The 23,560-nt window shown below is 46.0% G+C and overlaps 1 protein-coding gene across 2 annotated transcripts in view; it reads right to left on the bottom strand.

Annotated features, from left to right (window-relative positions):
* MATCAP2 (microtubule associated tyrosine carboxypeptidase 2) overlaps positions 1–23,560 on the bottom strand; it is a 55,424-nt gene that overhangs the window by 3,105 nt on the left and 28,759 nt on the right. The window contains exons 2-7 of one of the 2 annotated variants that reach the window (XR_014173562.1): positions 21,831–22,507; positions 18,429–18,572; positions 13,820–13,952; positions 10,748–11,053; positions 10,304–10,510; positions 8,971–9,081 (exon numbers count right to left, since the gene is read on the bottom strand). Coding sequence is in view for 1 of the 2 variants with exons in the window: in XM_081932603.1 (XP_081788729.1) it covers positions 10,413–10,510; positions 10,748–11,053; positions 13,820–13,952; positions 18,429–18,572; positions 21,831–22,507 (1,358 nt within the window). In the remaining variant the exon portion in view is untranslated. Of the gene's footprint in view, positions 1–8,970; positions 9,082–10,303; positions 10,511–10,747; positions 11,054–13,819; positions 13,953–18,428; positions 18,573–21,830; positions 22,508–23,560 lie in introns of those variants that run through there. The other variant, XM_081932603.1, reaches the window with a different exon arrangement.

Raw genomic sequence — 23,560 nt, 5'->3', positions numbered from 1 at the left:
TACATATCCAGGAAGTCAATGAGAAAGAAGCTCAACTCAAAGGAGTCCGTATTTTATCCCAATTTAAGATGATCACAATAGAATGAAATACTGTCCTATTTTTCAGGGGGAAAACCATCTTAGCATTTTTTTCAATAGACATAAACCCATTTCAGGAGCTTAAACAGTGCTATACCAGTATTTTGAAAACAAATTTATCTACGTCACAGCTATTTCTGGAGCAAGTAAAACTGGAACTCCAGAATTGAGCATTTATAAAGACAACTTCCTCTTCTTCCAACAAAGTCCTTGAATCAGACATCTTGGATCAGACATCTTGGATCAGACTTAAACATTGGAGGAAGAGGATATTTCTCTCCATTCTTCTGTTTTCGTAGCTTTTACAAGTTGTCCCTTCAAGTTCCTCAAACAGTTCTAAACCCGAGGAAGGAGAAATAGAAGGTATCCCATTCTGTATTCGTCTGAAATAAACTGAGATGGTTTCATGTAAAGTAGTTTTATCTTTTCAATGATTTTAAGCACTACAAGCATACATTAATTCAGGGATATCACAAACAGCTGGAAAAGGTTCAGATCAACTCTCAGTATTAAAATAAACATCATTAAAAGTAACGATCAAGTCACTTTTCAGTAGAAAAGAAAAAATAAAGATAATCCTTGACTTATGACCACAACTGAGCCTAAAATTTCCATTGCTAAGCCAGACAATTGTGAATTGAGCTTTGCTCCATTTTATGACCTTTCTTGGCACAATTGTTTGGTGAATCACTGCAGTTGTTAAGTTAGTAACAGGCATAGGTGTGCTTCAGCCAGTTTGGACCACTTCGGGTGAACTGGTTGTTAAAATTCTGTGCTATTCAGTGAAACAGCAAATCTCACCATTGGCTGGCCCCGCCCACCCCACCCCACCCATCCTATTTCACCTCGCTCACCTTAGCCGGTAGCTAGAGTCACGTCTCTGCCCAGCTACTCCCTGGCCAGAGTTGTGCTCACTCACCCAGACCATGCAGCCCAGCTCATTTCTGTGCCTCGCCAGCTCTGCTCACCATAGCTGCCCATGAAAGTAAGGCGCTAGGCTGAAGGGCCGGCTCGGGATGGACCCCAGAGGATGCCACAATGGTCGTAAATGTGAAAATTTGTTATAAATCATTTTTTCAGTGCCATTGTAACATTGAAAGGCCACTAAATGAGTGGCTGTAAGTTGAGAATTAGTTTTAAGTATTATCTGTAAAAGCTTTACTAAAAAGCCAGTGAGTTGCGTAAAAGAGCCTTGCTACCCTAGTCTCTGGCTGTGAGGCCAGTTTTCTGAGACTGGACTCATGGAGTCAGCTGGGATTGTTGCTATCCTACTGATGTCCCTGAACTGCCAGAAACTGTCTCAAGATTGTCAACGGAGTTCCACAAACTTATAGTTCTGGGTGATCTCAATCTGCCTTCCCTGGTGTTTGGGTTGACAAGTGACTCAGGATTTCTTGACCTCCATGATGTCCATTGGTGCCTATCCCAGATTGTCACAAGTCACACACCAGATCTAATATTCTTATTGCAGCAATGTCAGTGTGTGAAGTAACATTATTCCACCATCATAGTCTGATCATGCCCTGATATCCCTGACACTCTGGTATACCACTTCCCTCTGCATGTAGACTGGGCCCATTAAAGTGGTTCCCCTGGAGAATGACCATTGGCTTACCTGAAGGGTCCTTTTCTGTGCACCGCGGGAGAGTCCAAGCAATGGGTTAATTCACTCTGGTTGCCCTGGATACTGAGGAACTTTTTTTCTCCCTTTAACCACACCTCCTCATGTGATTACTGCCAGAATAAATTTCCGAAAGGTCAATCTGTCGAGAGGATGGAGCGAAGGCGTCCAAGGAGTGTTCAGTTGAAAAAAGAGGAAAGAATCCCCGGGCCGAAGACCAGGGTGGGTTGGACTCTCCCGCGGTGCACAGAAAAGGACCCTTCAGGTAAGCCAATGGTCATTTTCCTGTGCACCGCTTGGAGAGTCCAAGCAATGGGACATACCCAAGTTATTGTCCGATTGGGTGGGCAGAGTCAGAGTCCCGGGATTCGGTCGAAGACACGACCCCTTGAAGTACCCTCCTGCCAAAGGACGCCTCAGCCGAGGCGTAAACGTCCAGTTTGTAATGACGGATGAAGGGCGACGGGGAGGACCACGTAGCCGCCTTACAAATGTCTAGTATTGATGCCTGGGTGGCCCAGGCCGCAGTGGTAGCCGCGCTGCGAGTGGAGTGCGCAGTGATGCCTCGGGGCACCGATCTGGACTGACTTTCGTAGGCCAGGGCGATGCAGGCGCGCAGCCACCTGCCAACAGTGGAAGAGGAGATTTTCTTGCCCAAGGAACCTGGATGAAATGACACGAATAAAGACTCCGACTTCCGGAATTCGGAGGTGCGGGCGATGTACGTTTTCAGCGCCCTTCTCACGTCCAACATGTGCCACTGTCGTTCCCTGGGATGTGACGGTCTCGGACAGAAATCAGGAATCACAATTTCTTGCGTTCTATGAAACCAAGTATTAACCTTTGGAATAAAGGTAGGGTCCAGTCTCAACACCACCCTATCTGGGTGGACGGTACATAGGTCCTGGCGAACTGACAGGGCTGCCAGTTCTGAAATACGACGAGCTGACGTCACGGCGATGAGGAATGCCGTCTTTAGTGTAAGATGACGCAGCGACGTAGTACTGAGAGGCTCGAAGGGTGGAGCGGTGAGCGCCTGCAGAACCACGGACAGCTGCCAGGTGGGGTAACGGTGGACCGTGGGAGGTCGTAAGTTACAAGCTCCCTTGAGGAAGGAACGGACCCTGGGCACCTTGCTAAGGGGCAAGACCGGGTCACCGGCCCAAACGGTGGAGAGGGCCGCCACCTGTCGTCGAAGGGTATTTGGAGCGAGGCCCTTGGCAAGACCCCCTTGTAGGAAGTCCAGGACGCGGGAGACCGGAGCCGTCACCGGATCCAAGCGTAAGGTGTCGCACCATTTGGCGAAGGAGGCCCACGAGGCATCGTAGATTCGAGTGGTTGATGGTCGCCTAGCTGCCTGAATGGTGTGTATTACCTCCCCTGAGAAGCCCTCGCGCCTCAGCTGGTCCCCCTCAAGTGCCAGACGGCCAATTGTAGCCATTGGGGCTCTGGATGAGTTACGGCCCCCTGGCTGAGGGAGACTTGGTCTGGAGGAATCTTCCACGGAGGTGACAGGGAGAGGCTGACCAGGTCGGCGAACCACGAACGACGGGGCCAGTGCGGGGCCACGAGGAGCACCTCCGCCTCCTCCGCGATGATCCTGTGGATGACTTGTGGAATCAGGGGCAGCGGAGGAAAGGCATAAAGTAGGCCCCGGGGCCAAGGAGAGCGAAGGGCATCCGTCCCTTCCGCCCCCGGGGACTGGAAGCGGGAGAAATAGCGGCGAAGTTGAGCATTTTCCCTGGATGCGAATAGGTCGACCACGGGGGTGCCGAACCTGCGGGACAGCTGGCGAAACAGAGCCGGATCCAGTTTCCACTCTGCCGGGTCTATGGTGGTCCTGCTCAGCCAGTCCGCCTGGGTGTTGTCGACTCCCGAAATGTGGTCGGAGCGAAGAGATGCCAGATGCCTCTCCGCCCAGCGCCCCAGGGATTCCGCTTCCTTCATCAACGTCTTGGATCTGGTGCCCCCCTGGCGGTTTATGTGGGCCTTGGTGGCCACATTGTCCGTCATCAATAGGACATGTTGATGGAGAATGTCCTGGCGAAAATGCCGGAGTGCCAGGCGGGCCGCACGCAGTTCCAGAAGATTGATGCTGCAGGAGCTCTCTGCGAGTGACCATTTGCCTTGCACCACTAGATGACCCATGTGTGCCCCCCAGCCGGCGAGGCTTGCGTCTGTGGTGACCACTAACCGGTTGGGCTCCTTGAACAGGTGGCCCTTGAGGAGTGCAGGGGACGTCCACCATCGGAGCGATCTCTTCACTGCTGGGGGAACGCTCACCAGTCGATTCGAGTTGCTCCTTGCGGCCCTCTGGTGAGGAAGGAGGAGCCATTGGAGAGCTCTGGAGTGAAGGCGAGCCCATGGGACGATCGAGATGGAAGAGATCATTTTTCCCAACAGCTGTGACAGGAGGACGATCGGTACCTGTCTCGCGAGCATCACCTTGCGGGTCATGGCCACTAAGCTGTCTAGCCTGTCCTGGGATAGGAAGACCCTGCACAGGGAAGTGTCTATGACCGCCCCCAGGTGGATAAGTCTGGTGGTGGGAACCAGATGGCTTTTCTTCAGATTTAGGGAAAAACCGTGGCTCCTCAGGGTTCTCATTGTGATGCGGAGGTCCCGCAAGGCCTGCTGCCTGGACGACGACTGGATCAGGATGTCGTCCAGGTAGCACTGGAGCCTTATGGGTCTGCGCCTCAGTTGGGCTGCTACAACCGCCAGGACCTTGGTGAAGGTCCTGGGGGCCGACGACAGGCCGAAGGGAAGGGCCCGGTATTGAAAATGCCTGCCGGCATAAAAAAAGCGCAGGAACCTCCTGTGCTGGGGACGGATGGGGATGTGTAGGTAAGCCTCCTTGAGGTCGATAGAGGTAAGGAGGTCTCCCTGACGGATCCCCGACAGGATGGACTGGAGGGACTGCATCTTGAACCTCCGGTAGGCAATGTGCCTGTTGAGGTTCTTCAGGTCCAAGATGGCCCTCCAGCCCCCCGAGTTCTTTGGTACCAGGAAGAGGATGGAGTAGAACCCCTTCCTTTCCTGGTCGGGGGGAACCTGCTCTATCGCGTCTATCTCCAGGAGATGGCGAATCTCCTGGTTCATAAGCTCCCTCTTCAGAGGACAGGAAGGAGTGGGACACCGGATGAAGTTCCGGGGAGGGGGGATAGGAATTCTAGGGATAGGCCCTCCCTCACGATATGGAGGACCCAGGCGTCCTCCGTGGTCTGGACCCAATGGTGGGCGAATAGCTGGAGGCGCCCCCCTATGGGTGACGGGCCCGGGCAGTCACTTAGATTTGCGGAAGGGCCTGTTAGAGGCACCTCCGCGGTTGGATTTACGGAAACCGAATTGTTGTCTACCTCTGTCCTTAAAGGAGGACCTGTCCTGGAACCTGTCCCCTGACTGACCGGCCGGTCGGTAGGGCGGGGAGAAGGAAGTAGAGGTAGAGGGTTCAGGGGCACGAAAGGGCTGCCTCCTGGGGTATGGAGCGGACTTGCGGTCCTGCTTTTTCGTGGTGGAAGGCAAAATCTTCCTTTTATCTTTGGATTCAATGAGGAGAGGCTCAAGCGCCTCCCCAAATAATTTGGCGCCCTTAAAGGGGGCTGAGGCCAGCTCCCACTTATGCTTCTGGTCCGCCTGCCAGTGGCGGAGCCAGATCAGGCGGCGTGAGGTGACGTTGGCCGCCAAGGCTCTAGAAGCAAATTTAGAGGCGTTAAGGGATGCGTCCGCCGCATATTGGGAGGCCACAATAATTTTTGAAATATCCTGGCGGAGGCGCAAGTCTCCTGCCGGGAGTTTGGTCAACAGTTCCCTTAGCCATATAACGGAGGCCCTGTTAAAAAAGGAGGCGGAAGAGGAGGCTTTGATGGCCCAGGCAGCCGCCAGGTGGGCCTTATGGCACACCCTCTCCGCCTTCTTATCCTCCGCCTTGAGCCCATCCAGCAGTTCTGCTGGGAGGGAAGAGTTGGAGGTCAGGGCAGTGATAGGTGGTTCCACGGCTGGGAGAACCAAAAGGTCTTCCAAGGTGGGGTCCATAGAGTAAAGTTTCCTGTCTGCCCCGCTGGGGGAAGACAAGGTGGCTGGTTGGGCCCACTGGCGTTGGATTACGTCCAGGAATAAACCCGGAACCGGGACCAGCTCCTGTTGGGGGGCCGGGATGTCGAACATGGCCGCATTGGGATTTTCGGGAACAGCATCGGCCGAAGGTTGGACCGGCTTAGGTTTAATCCCTACCCTGGTAGCTAGTTTGGCCTTACGGAGAATGGACTTAAAGAGAGTGGGTTTGAAAAGTCCGGAAAAGGCAGGGGCGTCCGGGGGGAGGCCCTCGTCTTCAGATAGCTCCAGGCCGTCCTGGTCAGCGTCCTCGATGGCGGAGGTTTCGCTGACCACGGATGACTCAAGGGACGGATGGCGGGCACGCTTGGCTGGAGGAGGGGCCGCCGGGCCCCGGGAAGTGGTCCCTGGCCCCAAAGGGGGAGGGGAGCGCTTTTGGAGGCCCTCAGCAATGCCTCTGGCGATAGCACGATCGACCAAAGCCTGCACGCGCGGTGACAGCTCGGGCTCCTGATCAGAATCTGATCCCGGGTCCCTGGGGTCTTGGAGATGGTAGGGAGAACCCCCAGCCGGGGGAGCCCTGGTGTGACCCTCTGGGACTGGGTCCTGCTCATATGACCAGGACGGGGCAGGAGAAGTTGGCTCCGCCAGTGATCTGTCCGGGGACAGATCCTGAGACTCTACCTCCTCATTCAGCAATGCCAAGATATCACTTCTGGATGGAGGAACGGGGGCCACCTCTGGGGGGGACCCTGTCCCAGCCTGGCGCCGGGCCTTCTCAAATTGTTTATCAAGGGCCCGCTGGCGTCTCTCAGCGTCCTTGGTTTCGGCTGCAGTCGGGGCCTTGACAGGGTGCCTATGGGTGTCCCCTGAGATGCCCTTGCCCACACTCCCACCCCTACTGGAAGGGGGATCCTTGCTAGGGGCCTGAGAGGGGCCGGATCTAGCCTCAACGGAACCTGATGGAGGGAGCTCCATGCCAATGACTGCACAAGGATGATGCAGAAAACACAGGCAAACGGGTGGGCTGCAGCGGAATTCGACTGGCTACACTGAAAGGCCTAAAGAAAAAAAACGAAAAAACTAGGCCGGAAAATAACAACCGGGGAGGGAACCGACCAAAAAACAAAGAAAAAAACCCCTTCGCCGCTGTTGCCGCGCTCTGGGAGCAAGCGGCAAGTTTCCAAGCCTGCAAAAGTGCGAGGCTGTGGAGAAACAACCTCCCCCACACACGCTTACCTCCTGGCCTCCTAGATAGCTTATGTTGATTGTAGAAGAATAAAAGGCAGGGAGAAAAGTTCGTTTTGAAGAGGAAAAGGTTTTCCAAATTTTTAGGAGAGTCCAAGCCAAGGATTAATAGCCTGAACTCAAAAATACATCCGATCTGGGCATGAGGAAAATTATTCTGGCAGTAATCACACGAGGAGGTGTGGTTAAAGGGAGAAAAAAAGTTCCTCAGTATCCAGGGCAACCAGAGTGAATTAACCCATTGCTTGGACTCTCCAAGCGGTGCACAGGAAAACAAATGTGTTCTAGAAGGAACTAGGAGATATCCCTTAAGGATTTGCCGCATGGTCCTGCCATACCCTTAGCAACAGTCTGGAACCAAAAGGCAACTGAGATCTTGAACAGGATTGTGGCAATGTGACCTCTCACAACCCTTTGTACCTGTCACACTCCATGGTTCATAGAGGACCTGATGGTTCTGAAATGAGTCAAGAGACATCTAGAATGCCACTGGAGGAAAAGAGGATAACTGACTGGACATGTCTTAAAGTTGCTATTATAAGGCCTATTTGGGGCAATAAAAGATTGAAACAAAATTATTTCTCCATTCTTATTGAATCTGCAGTGTATCACCCATCAATATTGTTTCATATTACTTAATTCCTCAGGTGCTCAGGCAATCATCTTCAGGGCCGTGCAGAACAATTTGTTGAACACCTATTGGATAAAATTGCTTGAGAAATCTACAGAGTAATCTTACCCAGTAATCAGTTTGACCCTGTTGGACCTAAGAAAGTGGACAGGACCTTCTATACCAGTGGTTTCCAAAGTGGGCGGTACTGCCCCCTGGGGGGGATGACTTAGGGGGTGCTAAAAGGCAAGGGGGTGGCGGCAAGGGGGCGCCAAGAGGCAAGGGGGGCGGCAGGTGGCAGAGAAGGAACTGCGCTGAGCCTACAGCTTCAGCTGGCCAGCCTGCCATAAATGCCCTTTCTTCATTAATCTACTCGATACCACCATTGCTGCTTCTCGCTGTTGCTGCTGCCCGCCGCAGGAACTTGAGAGAGAGAGAGAGAGAGAGAGAGAGAGAGAGAGAGAGAGAGAGAACATACAGAGAGTGTGCAATCGAGCAGAAGAGGGGTGGGAGTCGAAACAACTAAATCGGAAGACACCGAGCCGTTCCCACGTGGCGGCTAGCCACACGTCGCTGAGGCTTTTTTCCTCCCCCCTCTCCAGACCGAGCGCCATGGCTCAGAACGTGCATACTCCCCGAGCCCGCCGCAGACATGGCCCACTCCCATCCTCCCCCCTCCCTGTCCCATCAAATGGTTGCTTCTGGCCTCTTGCATACTGTGCATTCCTCGGGGTAGCCAGTCAGTCGGCAAACACTCCGCCGATCCGTGCACTGTGCACCAAGGATGGCAGTATCGTGTTCCGCAGGCAGGGAGCCCTCTTTTCTGCGGGCGCACAAAGGGCAATCCCAGGACCAGGGATCTCCATATGTGCGTGTGGCAACTAAAATCCTCTGGCGACACAAAAAAGGGGTGGTGGATGGTGTTCCTTGGGTGGGAAGGGGGCAGCAGGGCAACGGCCAAAGGGAATTTCAACGTGGGCGACGATGAAGCAAGTTTTGCATGAACTCCAGGGGCAAACTGGTAGGAAACGGGCTGCTCTTTTTAAGTGTCTTTTAAGACAAACCATTACCCAAAACTACTGGAAATTAGAGCCAGGAGTTAATGCCACCGAAAAAACTCCTCTGATACCATAATAGGAGAGGAGAGGAAAACAGTTCTGATGCTTTTAGAGCAGTGTCTCTCAACCTTGACAACTTGAAAATGTCTGGACTTCAACTCCCGGAATTGAATTGGTTGCACTCATGGACAATCTTGGGCAGGAGCGAGATAAGGATAGTGCTACCATTCTTGCTCTCTTTAATTTCTCAATGACCTTCAATACTATTGATCATGTTATCCTTTGGGCTGATTATGCAAGTTGGGGCTGGGCAGCAGAGTTTTGCACTTCAAGACAGGTCCCAATCGATGTTAACTGAGTGAGAGTTCCAGCTCCCAACCTCTCACTGGTGGTGTCCTGCAGAACTCAGTACTCTTCTCCTCTCTTTATTTTATTTTCATGAAGGCATTGGATAATATCACCCATCATCATAAGTTGAGATATATCAATATGCTGATGATACTCAGCTCTATATCTCTACCCATGGTGACCCAAGTGATACTATCTCTGTCCTCTCATGATTCATGGAGGTTGTAGGGATCTGGATTGGTAACCAACAGTCTTTGACTGAACCCTTGGAAGATTGAGTGGATGCATGGAGCCTCAGGATCCAAATTTTTGTCATTCTTAGTTCTGGACAAACCAAGGAGAGCATTTGCATAGCTCCCACTTGTGCAACCAGCTGTGATCATGACTCCTTGTTCTCAGTTATTCAAGTCACAGTCGCCTATCATCTGGATTACTGCAATGCGCTCTACATGGGGATACCCTTGGAATCAATTTAGAAGTTTCAAATGGTGCAAAGTCCAGCAACAAAAGTAGTCTTTGGTACCCCTAGGATGGCCCCAAATACCTTTGCTATGGAAGTTCACTGGCTACCAGTCTCTTTCGAGTGCAGTTTAGGGTATTGGTTATGACTTTCAAAGCTCTCCATGATATAGCTCCAGGCTACCTGATGAACTGTGTCAGAGGAAGAGCCTTTTTTGCTGCAGTGCTCACCCTTTGAAACATCTAAGCTTCTGCATAAAATTTGTCCCTACCCTCCTATCCTTCCATAGTAGCCTGTAGACATGGCTCTCCCATTTGACTGTGGGACCAAATAAAGGAATTCCATGCTGGAGGTTGCTGTTTGATTGATGGTAGACTCACCCTCTTCCTCATTGCGTTCTACTCTCTACCAATGTTTTTTTGTTATTGTATTGATTTATTTCAATTTTTTATTGTTTAGTTTGATGTTCTATTATTTTGTTTGTTTTGTTTACATTATTTTCATCTCTTTCTGTTTCCTTACACTCAGTTGTCAGCTGCTTAACATATCCCCTCAGTGAGAGGATAAATTTAACAATGAATAAATACGTGAATGAACAAAGAAATAAATAAAAGCAAGAGGAGTGGGAGAATGTGGAATTAATAAATGGAATGTTTGGCATTTATTTACAAGGATATTAAGGTCCCAGACACCTTCAGTTGAGTGATAAAACAAAGTCATTAAAATTCATCAGATGACCTTGAACAAATTCAACATCTCCCAATTAATGAAATAAAAATATTATCTATCATATTTTCAACATGTTTACTAATCTGATTATTCGATACTTGTTCCTGCTGTTTGTCATGTCAGCTTTTAGTCTTGAATAATATATTTGTACTAAAAAGAAACAAACCATATTAAGGTTGACATTTTCTTATCCAGCCATTTACTCACCTTTCCTAGAGCTGTCAATAAGTAGAAATCAATAGAATGTCGGTATCTCAGAAGTCGTAGGATGCCATCCAAGTAGACCTGATCTTTACTAAAGCACCCTAAAAAAATCAGAAATCATGGTGGAGACTTTAACTTTTAAAACTTTTAAAAATGATAATTTGAATGAGAAATTTTTAAAAGAAAAAGAAAATGAAAATGTTACAGTTGCTTAACTGGAAATAAATGTCTTTGGAGTAGTTGGATTTATAGCTTTAATACAATGAATTGTGCAATAAAATTGCATCCCCCTTAAGTCCCAGTTTCAAACAAAATCTGGTAGATAAAAGAAAGCTTACCTGGTTGTGAAGTATCAGTCCAACCCCTCTTGGCTCGAACGCAATAATCCCACCTAGTATTGGGTTCAGTGACAAACTTCCCAATGTCCTGAAAGAGGTCCCTGAAGGACATTTGACTGGCTTGGTAGACAGTGTAATACAGGAGGGCAGCCCGCCACAGGAAAGGATCTTTTCGAAACAGAACACTGTGAATGCTGGCCAGGCCTTCCTCAGTGGGGTTGATGGGTTTTAACCCATGCTTCCGGCGCCCGCTCAAATTGTTCCATAATTGGCTATTGTTGTTAATCCCCCTAAAATAATGAGTTCCTGTAGGAATACACCAACATATGTATAGGAAATATCAAAATGATTATTGAAAAGCAAAGGAGAAATTGACTCAGTCCAAATTTAGAACTGCAATGGGTAAAATCTGTTTCATACTCTGCCTTTCTCTTGGACATCTGTCAGTCTTAGTCTATTTTTCTGGCCACAAGAAAAACTTACTACTTTCTAGCACAGCTGTTCCATTCTTTGAAAGGAGGCTACCATTGTCCTTTTTTTAGAGGGGAGTTTGTCTCTTCCCTAAGTGAAACAAGAAATTCTTTATGGCTTTTACTTCAGATTTTGACTACAATAAACAACTGGATGGTCAAAGGTACCCAAATATTGTTTTAATAACAGTGATCCCTCTACCAAACCACCTGGATTTGACCTGCCTCGCTTTGTCTAGTTGAAATTGTACAGAATCAGGTGTGATATTGGAAGAAGTGCCTCTGCCCTGTATTAGTGGGGTGGAAAGATTCCCCTTGTTGCAATTGTGGTGCTGATATGCAAACTATTAAACATATTGGGCAAGATTGCCTATGGAGTGAGTTCCTGGTTCCCTAGAAGATTTACATGAACCAATGCAAGAGGCGATTGCCTGGATAGCTGAACTGGACATTCAGTTATGAGGCTACTGTTATACCCCAATAAAACTTTTATATATACAGGTAGTATATGACTTACAACAGTTCATTTAGTGACCGTTTCAAAGTTACAGTGACATTGAAAAAAGGTCTTATAACCTTTTTCACATGTACAACTATTGCAGCATCCCCATGGTCACATGTTCAAAATTTGGATGCTTGGCGACTCATATTTATGATGGTTGCAGTGTCCAGGGGTTATGTAATCACCTTTTATGAGCTTCTGTCAAGCAAATTCAATGGGGAAGTCAGATTCATTTAACTGTGTTCCTAACTTAACAACTGCAGTGATTTTCCTAACAACTGTGGCAAGAAAAATTGTAAAACGGGGCAAATTCAACTGTTTCATTTAGCAACAGAATTGCTAAGATTATCTGTAATTATGTGGACTGTGTATACGTATATGTTTACTCCTCTTCTGTCATGTTCTCATCATATGCTAAATAATAACTGACTTAATAGATTAAAAAGATAAGAAAAATGATCTAGTAGAACAAAGCAAACAGACTTAACAAAATATTTTTTAAAAATATCTTTGTTTTTATATGTACTCTTTACTAAAAAATGTTACAGTTTAATAACTACTCGTTCAATGACTATTCAACCTTGCAATAGTGCTGAACAAATGGTACATACAATTGATCCTCAAATATCCCCATGGTCACATGATTAAAATCTGGGTATTCAGAGCCCAGTTCACAATTACAATGTCACAGCATCTTGTGACAATGTGGTCTTCATCTGCAATCTTCTTTGCCAGCTTCTGACAAGGAAAGTCAATGGGAAATCTGGCAAGTGACCCCACATAGCGACCTTTATTGATTCATTTAACAGCGGCAACCAGGACTGCCAGAACTGCCATCATTAAGCAGAATGACCAATTGCCATTGTAATTGAGGACTACCTGTATAATGCTTCATTGCTGGATTTAAAAACTCTCTCTACGCACTATGAACTACTGTGTACCTGCTGTGCAAAGGTCCATGTGAGCCTGAAGAATTTTTTCTACTGCTGTTACTTAAGGAATCCTCTCATTAAAGTTTATAGGCAACTCTTAAGGTAGTGCTTGTAGGAGATGACCAGGCTGAGCCTGAAGGTGGGATTAAACGCATCATCTGTCTGAAGGTCCTCCACTCCTGAAAGAGTCCAGTCCCCCATGAAGTCTGTTGACTTGTATCTGGTGACAATTTGCCTTGACGGTTATTAGATCAGATTCTTGTGTATAGCTGCCTCGAATAAACTTTAAATGCTTTTGAATTCTATCCCAGATCCTGGTTTCTTGCGCCTGACAGTGCTGTGGTACTTTTATAAGGGGGAGGGAGAAACCTAAAACAACCTCAAGCTATTTCAATGATGAACAGAAAGGTTCTGCACTCACATAAGGTTCAACATAATTTTTCTAAAACCTTTTTATATGAATTCTAATTTTCCTCTTGCTCCATCAAGAATAGACTATTGCAACTACAAAGCTGCTTTTTTCTTGGCAGAGAAACTGAATTCTTCAATGGTCACCAGCCACTAAAGGGACTTCTCAAAATAATAAAAAAAACTATTTGACTCTGAATCAAATGCATAAAGTAGTTTGCTTCTGAAGTTCCATTTTATTTTAGCACAAATAGTGGGTTGTTAGTGGTTTAGTGGATTACAAACATTATTCAAAAAGTATTCCAATTTTTGCAAAAGTCTGTTTCCAATTTGTGTTTGCAGAAGCAATGCAAATATGGTATACATGATGTAGCAAACAGGATCTATGTTTGCGTATGAACAGATATACAGTAAGTGAGGACATGTGCCTAATTTTCCCTTTGCCTGCTAATTTTACTTTATTTTTTTATTTCTATCCTGCCCTTATTATTTTTATAAATAACTCAAGGCAATAAACATACATAATATTACTTTCTCCTGCCATTTTCCCCACAATAATTCCTCCATGAAGTGTGTTGGGCTCAAAAAGAGTGATAGGCTAAAGCCAGCCTGCTTTTATGCCTAAAGTGGGATTAGAACTCAGTCTTTTGGTTTCTAACCTGTTACCTTAACCACTAGATTAAGTTGCTATTCCCCTTAGCCATTTTCTCAAAGCTGGAGTACTTTGGGTTGGGGAAAACTCAGAATAATTATTACATACCTATTTCATGCCTGAGCATCCCTTCTAACCAATGTTCCCTTGCAGTGGAAATATTGATAGTAAGAGTTGGACGGCCATTCACTACAGTCATTGAGGCCCGAGAAAGCAAATCTTCAGAAAGATGAACCACAATCTGAGGAAGAAAAACAAGCCATAGAAGATAAAACTATGTTAGTATTCATATTTTTGATTTGACAGTGCATTCCTTTTCTATAAAATTTATTTTATTATATTCACTATCAGTGATGGATAATAGTTCAATTTTCTTTCTTTTTGTAGAGTTATATTGCATGCTTGCCCAGATGGTGCAGTGATTAAAATGCAGTATTGCAAACTCTGCCCAAAACCTGAAGTTCGATCCTGATGGGACTCAAGGTTGACTCAGCCTCCCTTCCTTCTGAGATCAGAAAAATGAAGAATATTGGGGGCAATACAGTAGACCCTCTGGTCATGAACGCTTCTGACCACGACCAAATCGGGTTCCGACCAAAAAATTCACAAAACATACTCGGGTGGCAATCAAACACGTCCATGGTCCATTTCCTCTTCTGCACCACATTTTTGTAAGCGCCAAACAACAGCAACTTTGTGTGGCTGCTGCATTAAATTTGCATTCATTTTGGTTAGGTTCGACCAAAGTTATGGAACAAATTAAGGTCGTGACTAGAGGTTCGACTGTATGCAGATAATGCTTCTATATTATAAACTGTCCAGCGAGTGCTATAAAGCAATATTGGGCAGTATATCAATCTAACTGCTATTCAATCAATCAATCAATCAATTTAAATTTATTAGCCGCTCCCTTTCCGAATAGGACTCGGGGCGGCGTACAATGGAGTAAAAAACATATAACATTTACATAAACCCATGACATACATAGATACAAAGACACACATGTACGGAGGAGGTTAACAGATACAATACATAGACAATTAAAAACCATTAAAATACCCTAATTATAAAACCCCATGTACAATCCAAATTCAAAATGTTAAAAACAGACAGTCAGGAGGGGTACGAAAAAATTACGGTTGAGCCAGGCCAGATAGTTGAAAGAGGTGGGTCTTCAGTTGTACACGGAAGGAGCGGAGATCGGAAGTAATCCTGATGTCACGGGGGAGGTCATTCCACAGGGCTGGGCCCATCACAGAGAAGGCTCTGCTCCTGGGTGTCGCCCCCCGGCACTGTTTGGCGGACGGCACCCGGAGAAGTCCCTCTCTGTGAGAGCGGATTGGTCGTAGGGATGTGTGGGGCAGGATGCGATCCTGCATGTAACTAGGCCCTGTGCCATGAAGCGCTTTAAAGATCATAATCAAGACCTTGAAACGCACTCGGTAGACCACAGGAAGCCAGTGCAGCTCGCGCAGGAGAGGTGTTACAGGGGAGAATCTAGTCCTCCCCATGATCACCCGCGCGGCCGCGTTCTGGACCAACTGTAGTCTCCGAGTGCATCTCAAAGGAAGCCCCATGTAGAGAGCATTGCAGTAGTCCAGGCGAGACGTCACCAGCGCATGGGTGACTGTGCGTAGGGCATCCCGGTCCAATAAGGGGCGCAATTGGCGCATCAGGCGAACCTGATGGAACGCCCCCCTTGCCACGGCTGTTACATGGTCATCCATGGACAGCCGGGCATCCAGGAGGACGCCCAAATTGCGCACCTGTTCCATAGGGGCTAATTGCACGCCCCCAATGGCCAGAGATGGAAGCACCTGGTTGAACCGGGGCGCCGGAAGCCACAGCCACTCCGTCTTGGAAGGGTTGAGTTTCAGTCGGTTGCCATCCATCCAGATCCGTACGGCCTCCAAACACCGGGACATCACTTCGATGGCCTCATTGGGGTGGTTCGGGGTGGAGATGTATAGCTGAGTGTCATCAGCATACAGATGATATCCCACCCCAAAGCCACGGATGATCTCGCCCAGCGGTTTCATGTATGTGTTGAACAGGAGAGGCGAGAGTACCGAACCCTGTGGCACTCCACATGTGAGAGGCCTCCGGGTCGATCTCTGCTCCCCTGCCAACACACGTTGCGTCCGGTCAGTGAGGTAGGAGCCAAACCACCGTAAAACGGTGCCCCTGACTCCCAGCCCCTCCAGCCGGTGCAACAGGATACCATGGTCGATGGTATCGAAAGCCGCCGAGAGGTCTAATAGGACCAGGATAGAGGAACAACCCCTATCTCTGGCCCGCCAGAGATCATCCACCAATGCGACCAAGGCCGTCTCCGTGCTGTGCCCGGGTCGGAAGCCGGACTGGCGCGGGTCTAGATAATCATTTTCCTCCAGGTGGCGTGGGAACTGCTGTACCACCACACTCTCTACAACCTTCGCTAGAAAAGGAAGGTTGGAGACTGGACGGTAATTGACTAGGTCCGTCGGGTCCAGGGAAGGCTTCTTGAGCAGGGGTCTCACCACCGCCTCTTTCAAGGCGGCTGGTAGAGACCCCTCACCCAACGAAGTGTTCACTAGGACCAGGAGCCAGTCACGTGTAACCTCCCAGGATGCCAGTACAAGCCAGGAGGGACACGGGTCCAATAAACATGTGGTGGGTCGCAGACGTCCACGCAACCTGTCCAAATCCTCGATGGCAACCGAATCAAACTCCTCCCAAAGCGGACCCTCAAGACTCGCCACGGGCGTCTCTACTGAACCACTGAAGGGGGCCCATCCCATCCGGATTTGAGCGACTTTGTCATGTAGATATTTCCCAAACTCCTCTGCTCTACCCTGTAAAGGGGCTTCCCGCGGCCTCTCAAACAAGAGGGAGCGAGTCACCCGAAACAAGGCGGCAGGGCGGTTATCTGCAGACGCAATAAGGGCGGCGCAATGTTGACGTTTGGCCGCTCTTAATGCCACAAGGTACGTCCTCAAATAGGCTCGTGCCTGTGCTCGGTCAGATTCGGAACGAGAGGATCTCCAACGACTCTCTAGGCGTCTCCTTTGGCGTTTCATCACCCTTAGCTCCTCGGTAAACCAGGGAGCCAGGGTGGTTTGTCGCCGCAGGAGAGGCCGCAAAGGCGCCACCCGGTCCAGGGCCCCGGTAGTCGCACTATTCCATGCGTCTACCAGGTCCTCCACTCGGGGGCGGGTCAAATCCACAGGAGGTGGCCCAAGCTCCGTCTGGAACCTATCTGGTTCCAACAGGCGCTTGGGGCGGAACCATCTAATACCTTCCAGTTCCGCCTCCTCGCGGTGTGGGGTAGCACCAGGGAAGTCCAGCCGGAGAAGATAGTGATCCGACCATGACAGGGGAGTAATGGCTAAGTCCCCTATTCCCTGATCACTCATCCACCGGCCTGAGACAAAAACAAGGTCCAGCGTGTGACCTCCCTCGTGAGTAGGGCCCTGAATTAACTGGGTCAGGTCCATGGCTGTCATGGAAGCCATGAACTCCCGAACCCCCTCAGACGCTTCTCCCATCGACGGCAGATTGAAATCCCCCATCACTATAAGGTTGGGGGTCTCAACCGCCACCGATGAGATCAGCTCAAGGAGTTCAGGCAGGGCCGCTGACGTATAGCGAGGAGCCAGGTATACTATCAGCAGGCCCAACTGCCTCCCTGGGCCCCATCTCACGACAAGGGACTCACACCCGGATGTCTGTGGCACGGTGAACTCTCTCGGCTCAAGGTCTTCCCGAATAATCACTGCTACCCCGCCGCCCCTCCCCTGGGCCCGAGGCTGATGAAATGCTCGATAACCTGGTGGGCACAATTCCACGAGGGGTAAACCTCCCTCGCAGCCCAGCCAGGTCTCAGTTATTCCTGCGAGGTCCGGCTCCCCCTCCAAAATAAGATCATGAATGAGGGGGGCCTTATTGACAACGGACCTCGCGTTGCATAACAGCAGTCTCAGGCCTTGGGCCTGTGGGACCTGACCACCTAGTATGCAGGGGTTGGTACAAACGACCGGGAATGACCAAAAACCCCGGTCTCCCAACCGACTGCGCGTTCTTAATGTGTCCTCGCGCCTGCCCCTCCCCACGACCGTTGGTATCAAAGAGCCCTGTAATGGAATGTTATCCTCCCTTTCCTCTCCCGCTCCGTTCCTTCCTCTTTCGACCACACCTAGTTGCCTGGCTCTACTATCACTCCTGATCTGGTCCTTCCCCCCCCCACCCTTAGAACCCTTTACAAATTTTAAAAAACAATTAACTAAAAAAACCCTTAATGCACGCTTCCTCCACCTCTCTGGGTTAACAAACCCGTCCTCAAGGTGGGCCCTTGAAAGGGCTGGAGGCCATGACTGCGAGAGGGGGGACTCTCGCAGTAGCAGCAGGTCTAGTCTCGAATAGCTATTGCTATTTTCCTTTTTCAAAACCCAAAGCAGAATACACAGCACTTTGTCCTCTTGTTTATTTTACCTATTTCTATGTCTAAATTGAAACATGACAAACAACAGTGGATGTATTCATACAGGAATGTATAGCTTACTCTAAAAAATAATTGGTAGTTCCTGCATCGTATGGTTATCACTCTTTAGAGACAGCTGGTTACAATTAATTGTGTATGCATGTCACCTGTAGGAATGATGGCTAATATAAAACTACAATTAGGAATGTAGATAAACTGTGACACTCTATTTCAAAGAAATGCTGCAAAAAAACCAACCTCGCCGAGGCAGCCTTCTTTCACCATATATTTTCGAACATGATTCCAGATGCGACTCCTAGGCAGCAGGCTTCCTCCGGTGGACTGTTCAAAATTTTCATAGCTTCCATATTTTTGCAAAGTGAGTTCCATAATTCTGATAGCCTGTGACAAAAAGGTAGCAGACATAAATGTTAAATATGCCAAATGTTCTAATTGGTGACTGTGTTTGCTCTTGGCCTTGGAATTATGTGTATCACAAGAGCAATTTGTCTGTGTAGAGGTTTCTTCTCTATGAATATGAAAAGGACAGATGCTTTTAAGTTTCACATCAAGATTAAATATATGATCCCCCCCCCCTCATATTTCCAATTCAGGATTGGTGTTGGGGGAATAGTGAACCTCAGTCCAGTTTAAGGAGCCAAAAAGCAGTTTCATGCTAATAATTATCTTATTGGCCCATAATATTACCCTGCCTTTCCAATGTCCCCTTCTAATCATTTGTAGTGGTGGCCAGGAGCACTATTCCTTGGGTAGTTACAGTAGTGAAATGGAAAGTAAGGTACCTGATTATCTTCAAAATCTTTTTTCAAAAATGTATATGCTGATTTGACAGCAACATGTGTGAATCCACACTTAACATTGTTCAGAAACCGTTCCAATAACTTCAACAATGGTTCTCCATTTTCCTCGCATTACCTATACGTAGTAAGGCAAATCTATCTATTTATATGTATCCCTGCATAAATGATTGTTCCATTTATTTCAAAAGAACTGAGCAACTCCATTATAAAGAGACATGAAGAACAGCCCTCTTTCTAAAGGGAATGCATCTGCCTTTGTGGCATGACAAATGACATGCTGTATATCAAAAGTTCCATATTGTATTGTATTGTATTGTATATAATAAAAATAATATATAATATATAATAAAAATAATATAATAAATATATGATATAATATGATATAATAATATAATATAATATAATATAATATAATATAATATAATATAATATAATATAATAATATAATATAATAATATAATATAATATAATATAATATAATAATATAATATAATAATATAATATAATATAATAAATATAATAATATAATAGTATAGTATAGTATAGTATAGTATAGTATAGTATAGTATAGTATAATAAATATAACATAACATAACATAACATAACATAACATAATATAATATAGGTGACATGATAGCAGTATTCCAATATTTGAGGTGCTGCCACAAAGAAGAGGGAGTCAAATTATTCTCCTAAGCACCAGAGGGCAGGAAAATAAACAATGGTTGGAAACTAATTAGAGAGAAGCAACCTGGAATTAAGGAGAAACTACCTAACAGTGAGGACAACTAAATAGTGGAACAGTTTGCCTTCAGAAATTGTGGGCACTTCATCATTGGAGGTTTTTAAGAAGAGATTGGACAGCCACCCTGATATAAAATCTCCAGCCACAGCAGGGAGCTGGACTAGAAGGTCTTCAGGCCAGGGATGGGTTCTGGCTTCTGCTACTGCCGGTTCACTCAGGGATGCACTTGATGCACGCTATGCGTGCATGCGCAGCAGTAAAAATGCTTCTGCGCATGCACAGAAGCAAAAAACAACATGGTTTGGGGGCGTGGCAGGGCGAGTTACTATCTACTTGGCCGAACTGGTCTGAACCGGTAGGAACCCACCTCTGCTTCCAGCTCTATTCTGTTCTAATATTGCATGACTGTGAGGAATTCCTCTCACATCTACAAATGTTGACATGTAAGCTCATGGAATGTTTGATGCTAAAAGGAAAATATGGTTTCTGCTATGAAGGAAGTATTGTATTTTGTAACAAGTGGCATAAATAATTCAGAATTATATTCTGCAGTTTCCAAAGCAAACTCCTAGCATACTGATAGCAATTTATAATCCTCATTGCTTATTCCACATACATATATGATTTCTGTCAGATCCCTATTGTGATACTGCCATTTCTGTGAGGGGGGGGGGCTGGATCATTTATTCACTTATTACTCTCTTCCTGCTTCCTACATATCCTGGAATCCCTTAGATTATAACTCTAGCTCTGACACTTATCTGCCCTGTGCTTTGATTTGCCTTTGGGGAATGTATAAAGGGAGGGGGGTCCGTCTGTTTTGTCTCAGTTCTGAAGTCTCTTGAAAGAAGCGCCTGGGAACCGTCCCTTATCTCCTTCCCAGGATGACTGTCTTCACAACATCTTCGTACCTGTGGATTGGCTCAGTCAACATCAGACTTTTGAAATGCTGCTGTCTCAAGAGTCCATACTTTCTTTAATGGAGAGTAGAGACAGGATCTTACAATTTCTATTGAACAATCATTTCATTTAAGCAGATTGTTCGCTTTAATATTTTATCTTCTGATCTAATTGTTCACTGTGCTTTGATTTTTTTTCAGAGAGAACAAAAAACAAGAAGATACTATGAGATTAAAAAACAACTAAAGATATAGTTTTCCAAAAAAATTAGTATCAGTAATCTAATATCTTTCGGTTTCTAATGAAATTAAGTTGTAACAAGCACTAATGATGTTACCTAGTTTGGGTAATGAAATGTCCTCAAAAGAAAGAATATTTATTTAAATCTGTTCTATTCCAATGTATGAATTTACATGTATAGGAATAGAAGGCTTGATTATAAAGTAAAAGTGGTGTATGTGTAGGAGGCACTGAACTTTTTCCCATTTTGACATACTACTGAACTCTTTAGTTTGCCTTTTCTAGATTTGAACTATTACTCTTTCAAAATCCAAGAGGTGAAAAGTGTTGAAAGCTATGTAATCTATTCAGTGCATTAAATCTAGACCTATATCATCCTCAAAAGATGTTGTTTTAGCCCTGCTTGTGAAAACACAAAAAAGTAGTAGTAGGTTTTTTTTTTCATTTTAAAATGGATTAAAAATAGATAAACTTTGTCCTAATATGTAAAAAGTCAAGATGGTGGCCATGATGGTGTGATTGTATAATGCATGTGTGCACTGCATTGCTGACTGCAACCCACTCCTATACCTAAGTGTGAGAAATACTCCCTTCTCGCATGGAAGCCTAAGCAAAAGTTATGAATATCTGCGATTACATGGAACATCTTGTCATAAATTATGTAATCATCCATTTGCTTGATGATCCATGTGTTATTGCTTTGATGTCACCACTGCTTGTTTCAGAGGCCATTATCAATAGAAGCCCTGCTTCAGACTTTCACTTCTTAAAATGGAAATGAAAGCTGCACAAGTGCTCTGTGTCCTTTCATCCTGCTTTTCAAAACCTCTTTCCTAATCAGACTATCCCCTTTCCAGGCTAATAGATCTAAGGAAAAAATAATAGGAGAAAAGAAGAAAAACTGACTCAAAAAGAATTATGCATGAGAAATAGGTATAGCAAAAATATATTTACCTGTTTAAGAAATAAGCTGGATGCTTGGCTGTACTTTTCAAGTACACTGGGCAAGACAGAACTTGCATATTCAAACTGTGGATTAGAGGTAAAATCTGATTTGAAGAACTTTATCTTCTCCCTTTCCACATTGGAAGGCTTGATTGCAGTGAGGATACAAAACTTTCGACCAGTGGCATCTCCATCTTTTAAGCAGCTTTTAGATGTTTGCAAATGTTTGGGCCTTCCTAGGCTAAAGGTAAAATGTTTTTTAGATTTGTTTTTGGGTGGAGTTGACAATCCTATGCTGTTCCCTGTTACTGAAATACTTTGTGCTAATTTAATCCCATTGCGGAGTGAGTTGGGAATAAAATAGGAGGAGTGCCTTTTGAAACAGCACCACCCATTTGGGGGAATGAACAGTGGTGTCTTAACCTTGTGGCGTTCATTACTGTGTGAGCAATGAGTGGGTTTGGTGGGCTTCCGGAGTCTTTTGTGGTGGGTTGATGAATGTTTCTGATGTTTTTTTTCCTCTTTGCTCTGCAGCAAAACATTGTAGCTGCTTGTCCCTGTGGTGAAGTTGTCCTTAAGGATGCAGGGCTTAACACTTCTGGTTTCATTCATGCAAAGAAATTTCTGTTCTTCAGGCTTCAAGATGCACTTCTTGGACAGTTCTTGCTCTGGCCAGTGAAGCTTTTCTGAATAAAAAAAATTAAAAAGCCTAATTCAATTTAAAAGGTTTTTCTAAATTTTAATATGCAATGTGAATGCAAACATGGAAATATATAAAATAAGTTTAATTACTAAAATATAGACCTCTAAAAATTTGAATTGTGGCATTTCCACACACAATTATCAACATTAAGGCAACAAAAAAAGCATATGGGCTGACTTTGCTCTTTCTAAAATGTTCCTATCTTTTAAAAGTATAGATATGGAAACATTTTGGACTTTCCTCTATGTTAATATGTTTTTGTTTTTTAAAACAAAGTTTTATTGGTTTTTTTAACATTTTACAAGGGAAAAAGGTAAAGGAAAGGTTACAAATTTTGGCAGTTGCGATGTGCGGTCGGTGCCCCCCCCCTCCATACTCATAGTATACATTTACATAAAGTTCATTACTAAGTAGTAACATATAGTCAGCATATAAATTCAGTTAGTAATTTCGATCAGTTTATATCAGGTGGGTTTTCTTGCTCATTTTTGTGATCTGAGCTTTCTCGGTATTGCCCCATCTCCCCCCGCCGACAAAGCTCCGGCTCCTCCTGTGTCCTGTATGTCTGTTGAAGGATCATTTGGTTTTTCTAGGAGTACTTTGTTTTTTTCCATAAAGGCCTGCGCCTCTATGGGTGCATTAATTCTAACTCTTGTCTCCTCCCAGAATATTAGCATACCTTCAGGCATCAACCATCTGAACCACACCCCCTTCTGGTATAATTGCGAATAGCTTTTTCTTTTTTCCCTCACTTTCTTGGGGATATGTTTCAAGATGGTTATCTCCCTATCTTGGTATGTCAAGGCTTGCCCCCTTTGTGCACTCTGAATTTCATCTCTTGTACTTTTTCTGAGAAATTTAATGTGTACCTCCCTGGGTACATTGTGTGTTCTAGCGTAGGCTGAGTTCACTCTATAAACCAGATCTATTTCTGAATAAGGATGTCGTCCAGGTAACATTGTACTCTCACCGGTCGGGAATGCAGATGTGCTGCTACTGCTGCTAACAGCTTTGTGAAGATCCTTGGGGCCGATGA

Source organism: Natrix helvetica (genome assembly GCF_964273705.1).
Source record: "Natrix helvetica genome assembly, chromosome: Z".
Lineage (NCBI taxonomy): Eukaryota > Metazoa > Chordata > Lepidosauria > Squamata > Natricidae > Natrix > Natrix helvetica.
This window is presented reverse-complemented; position numbering and strand designations above follow the sequence as displayed.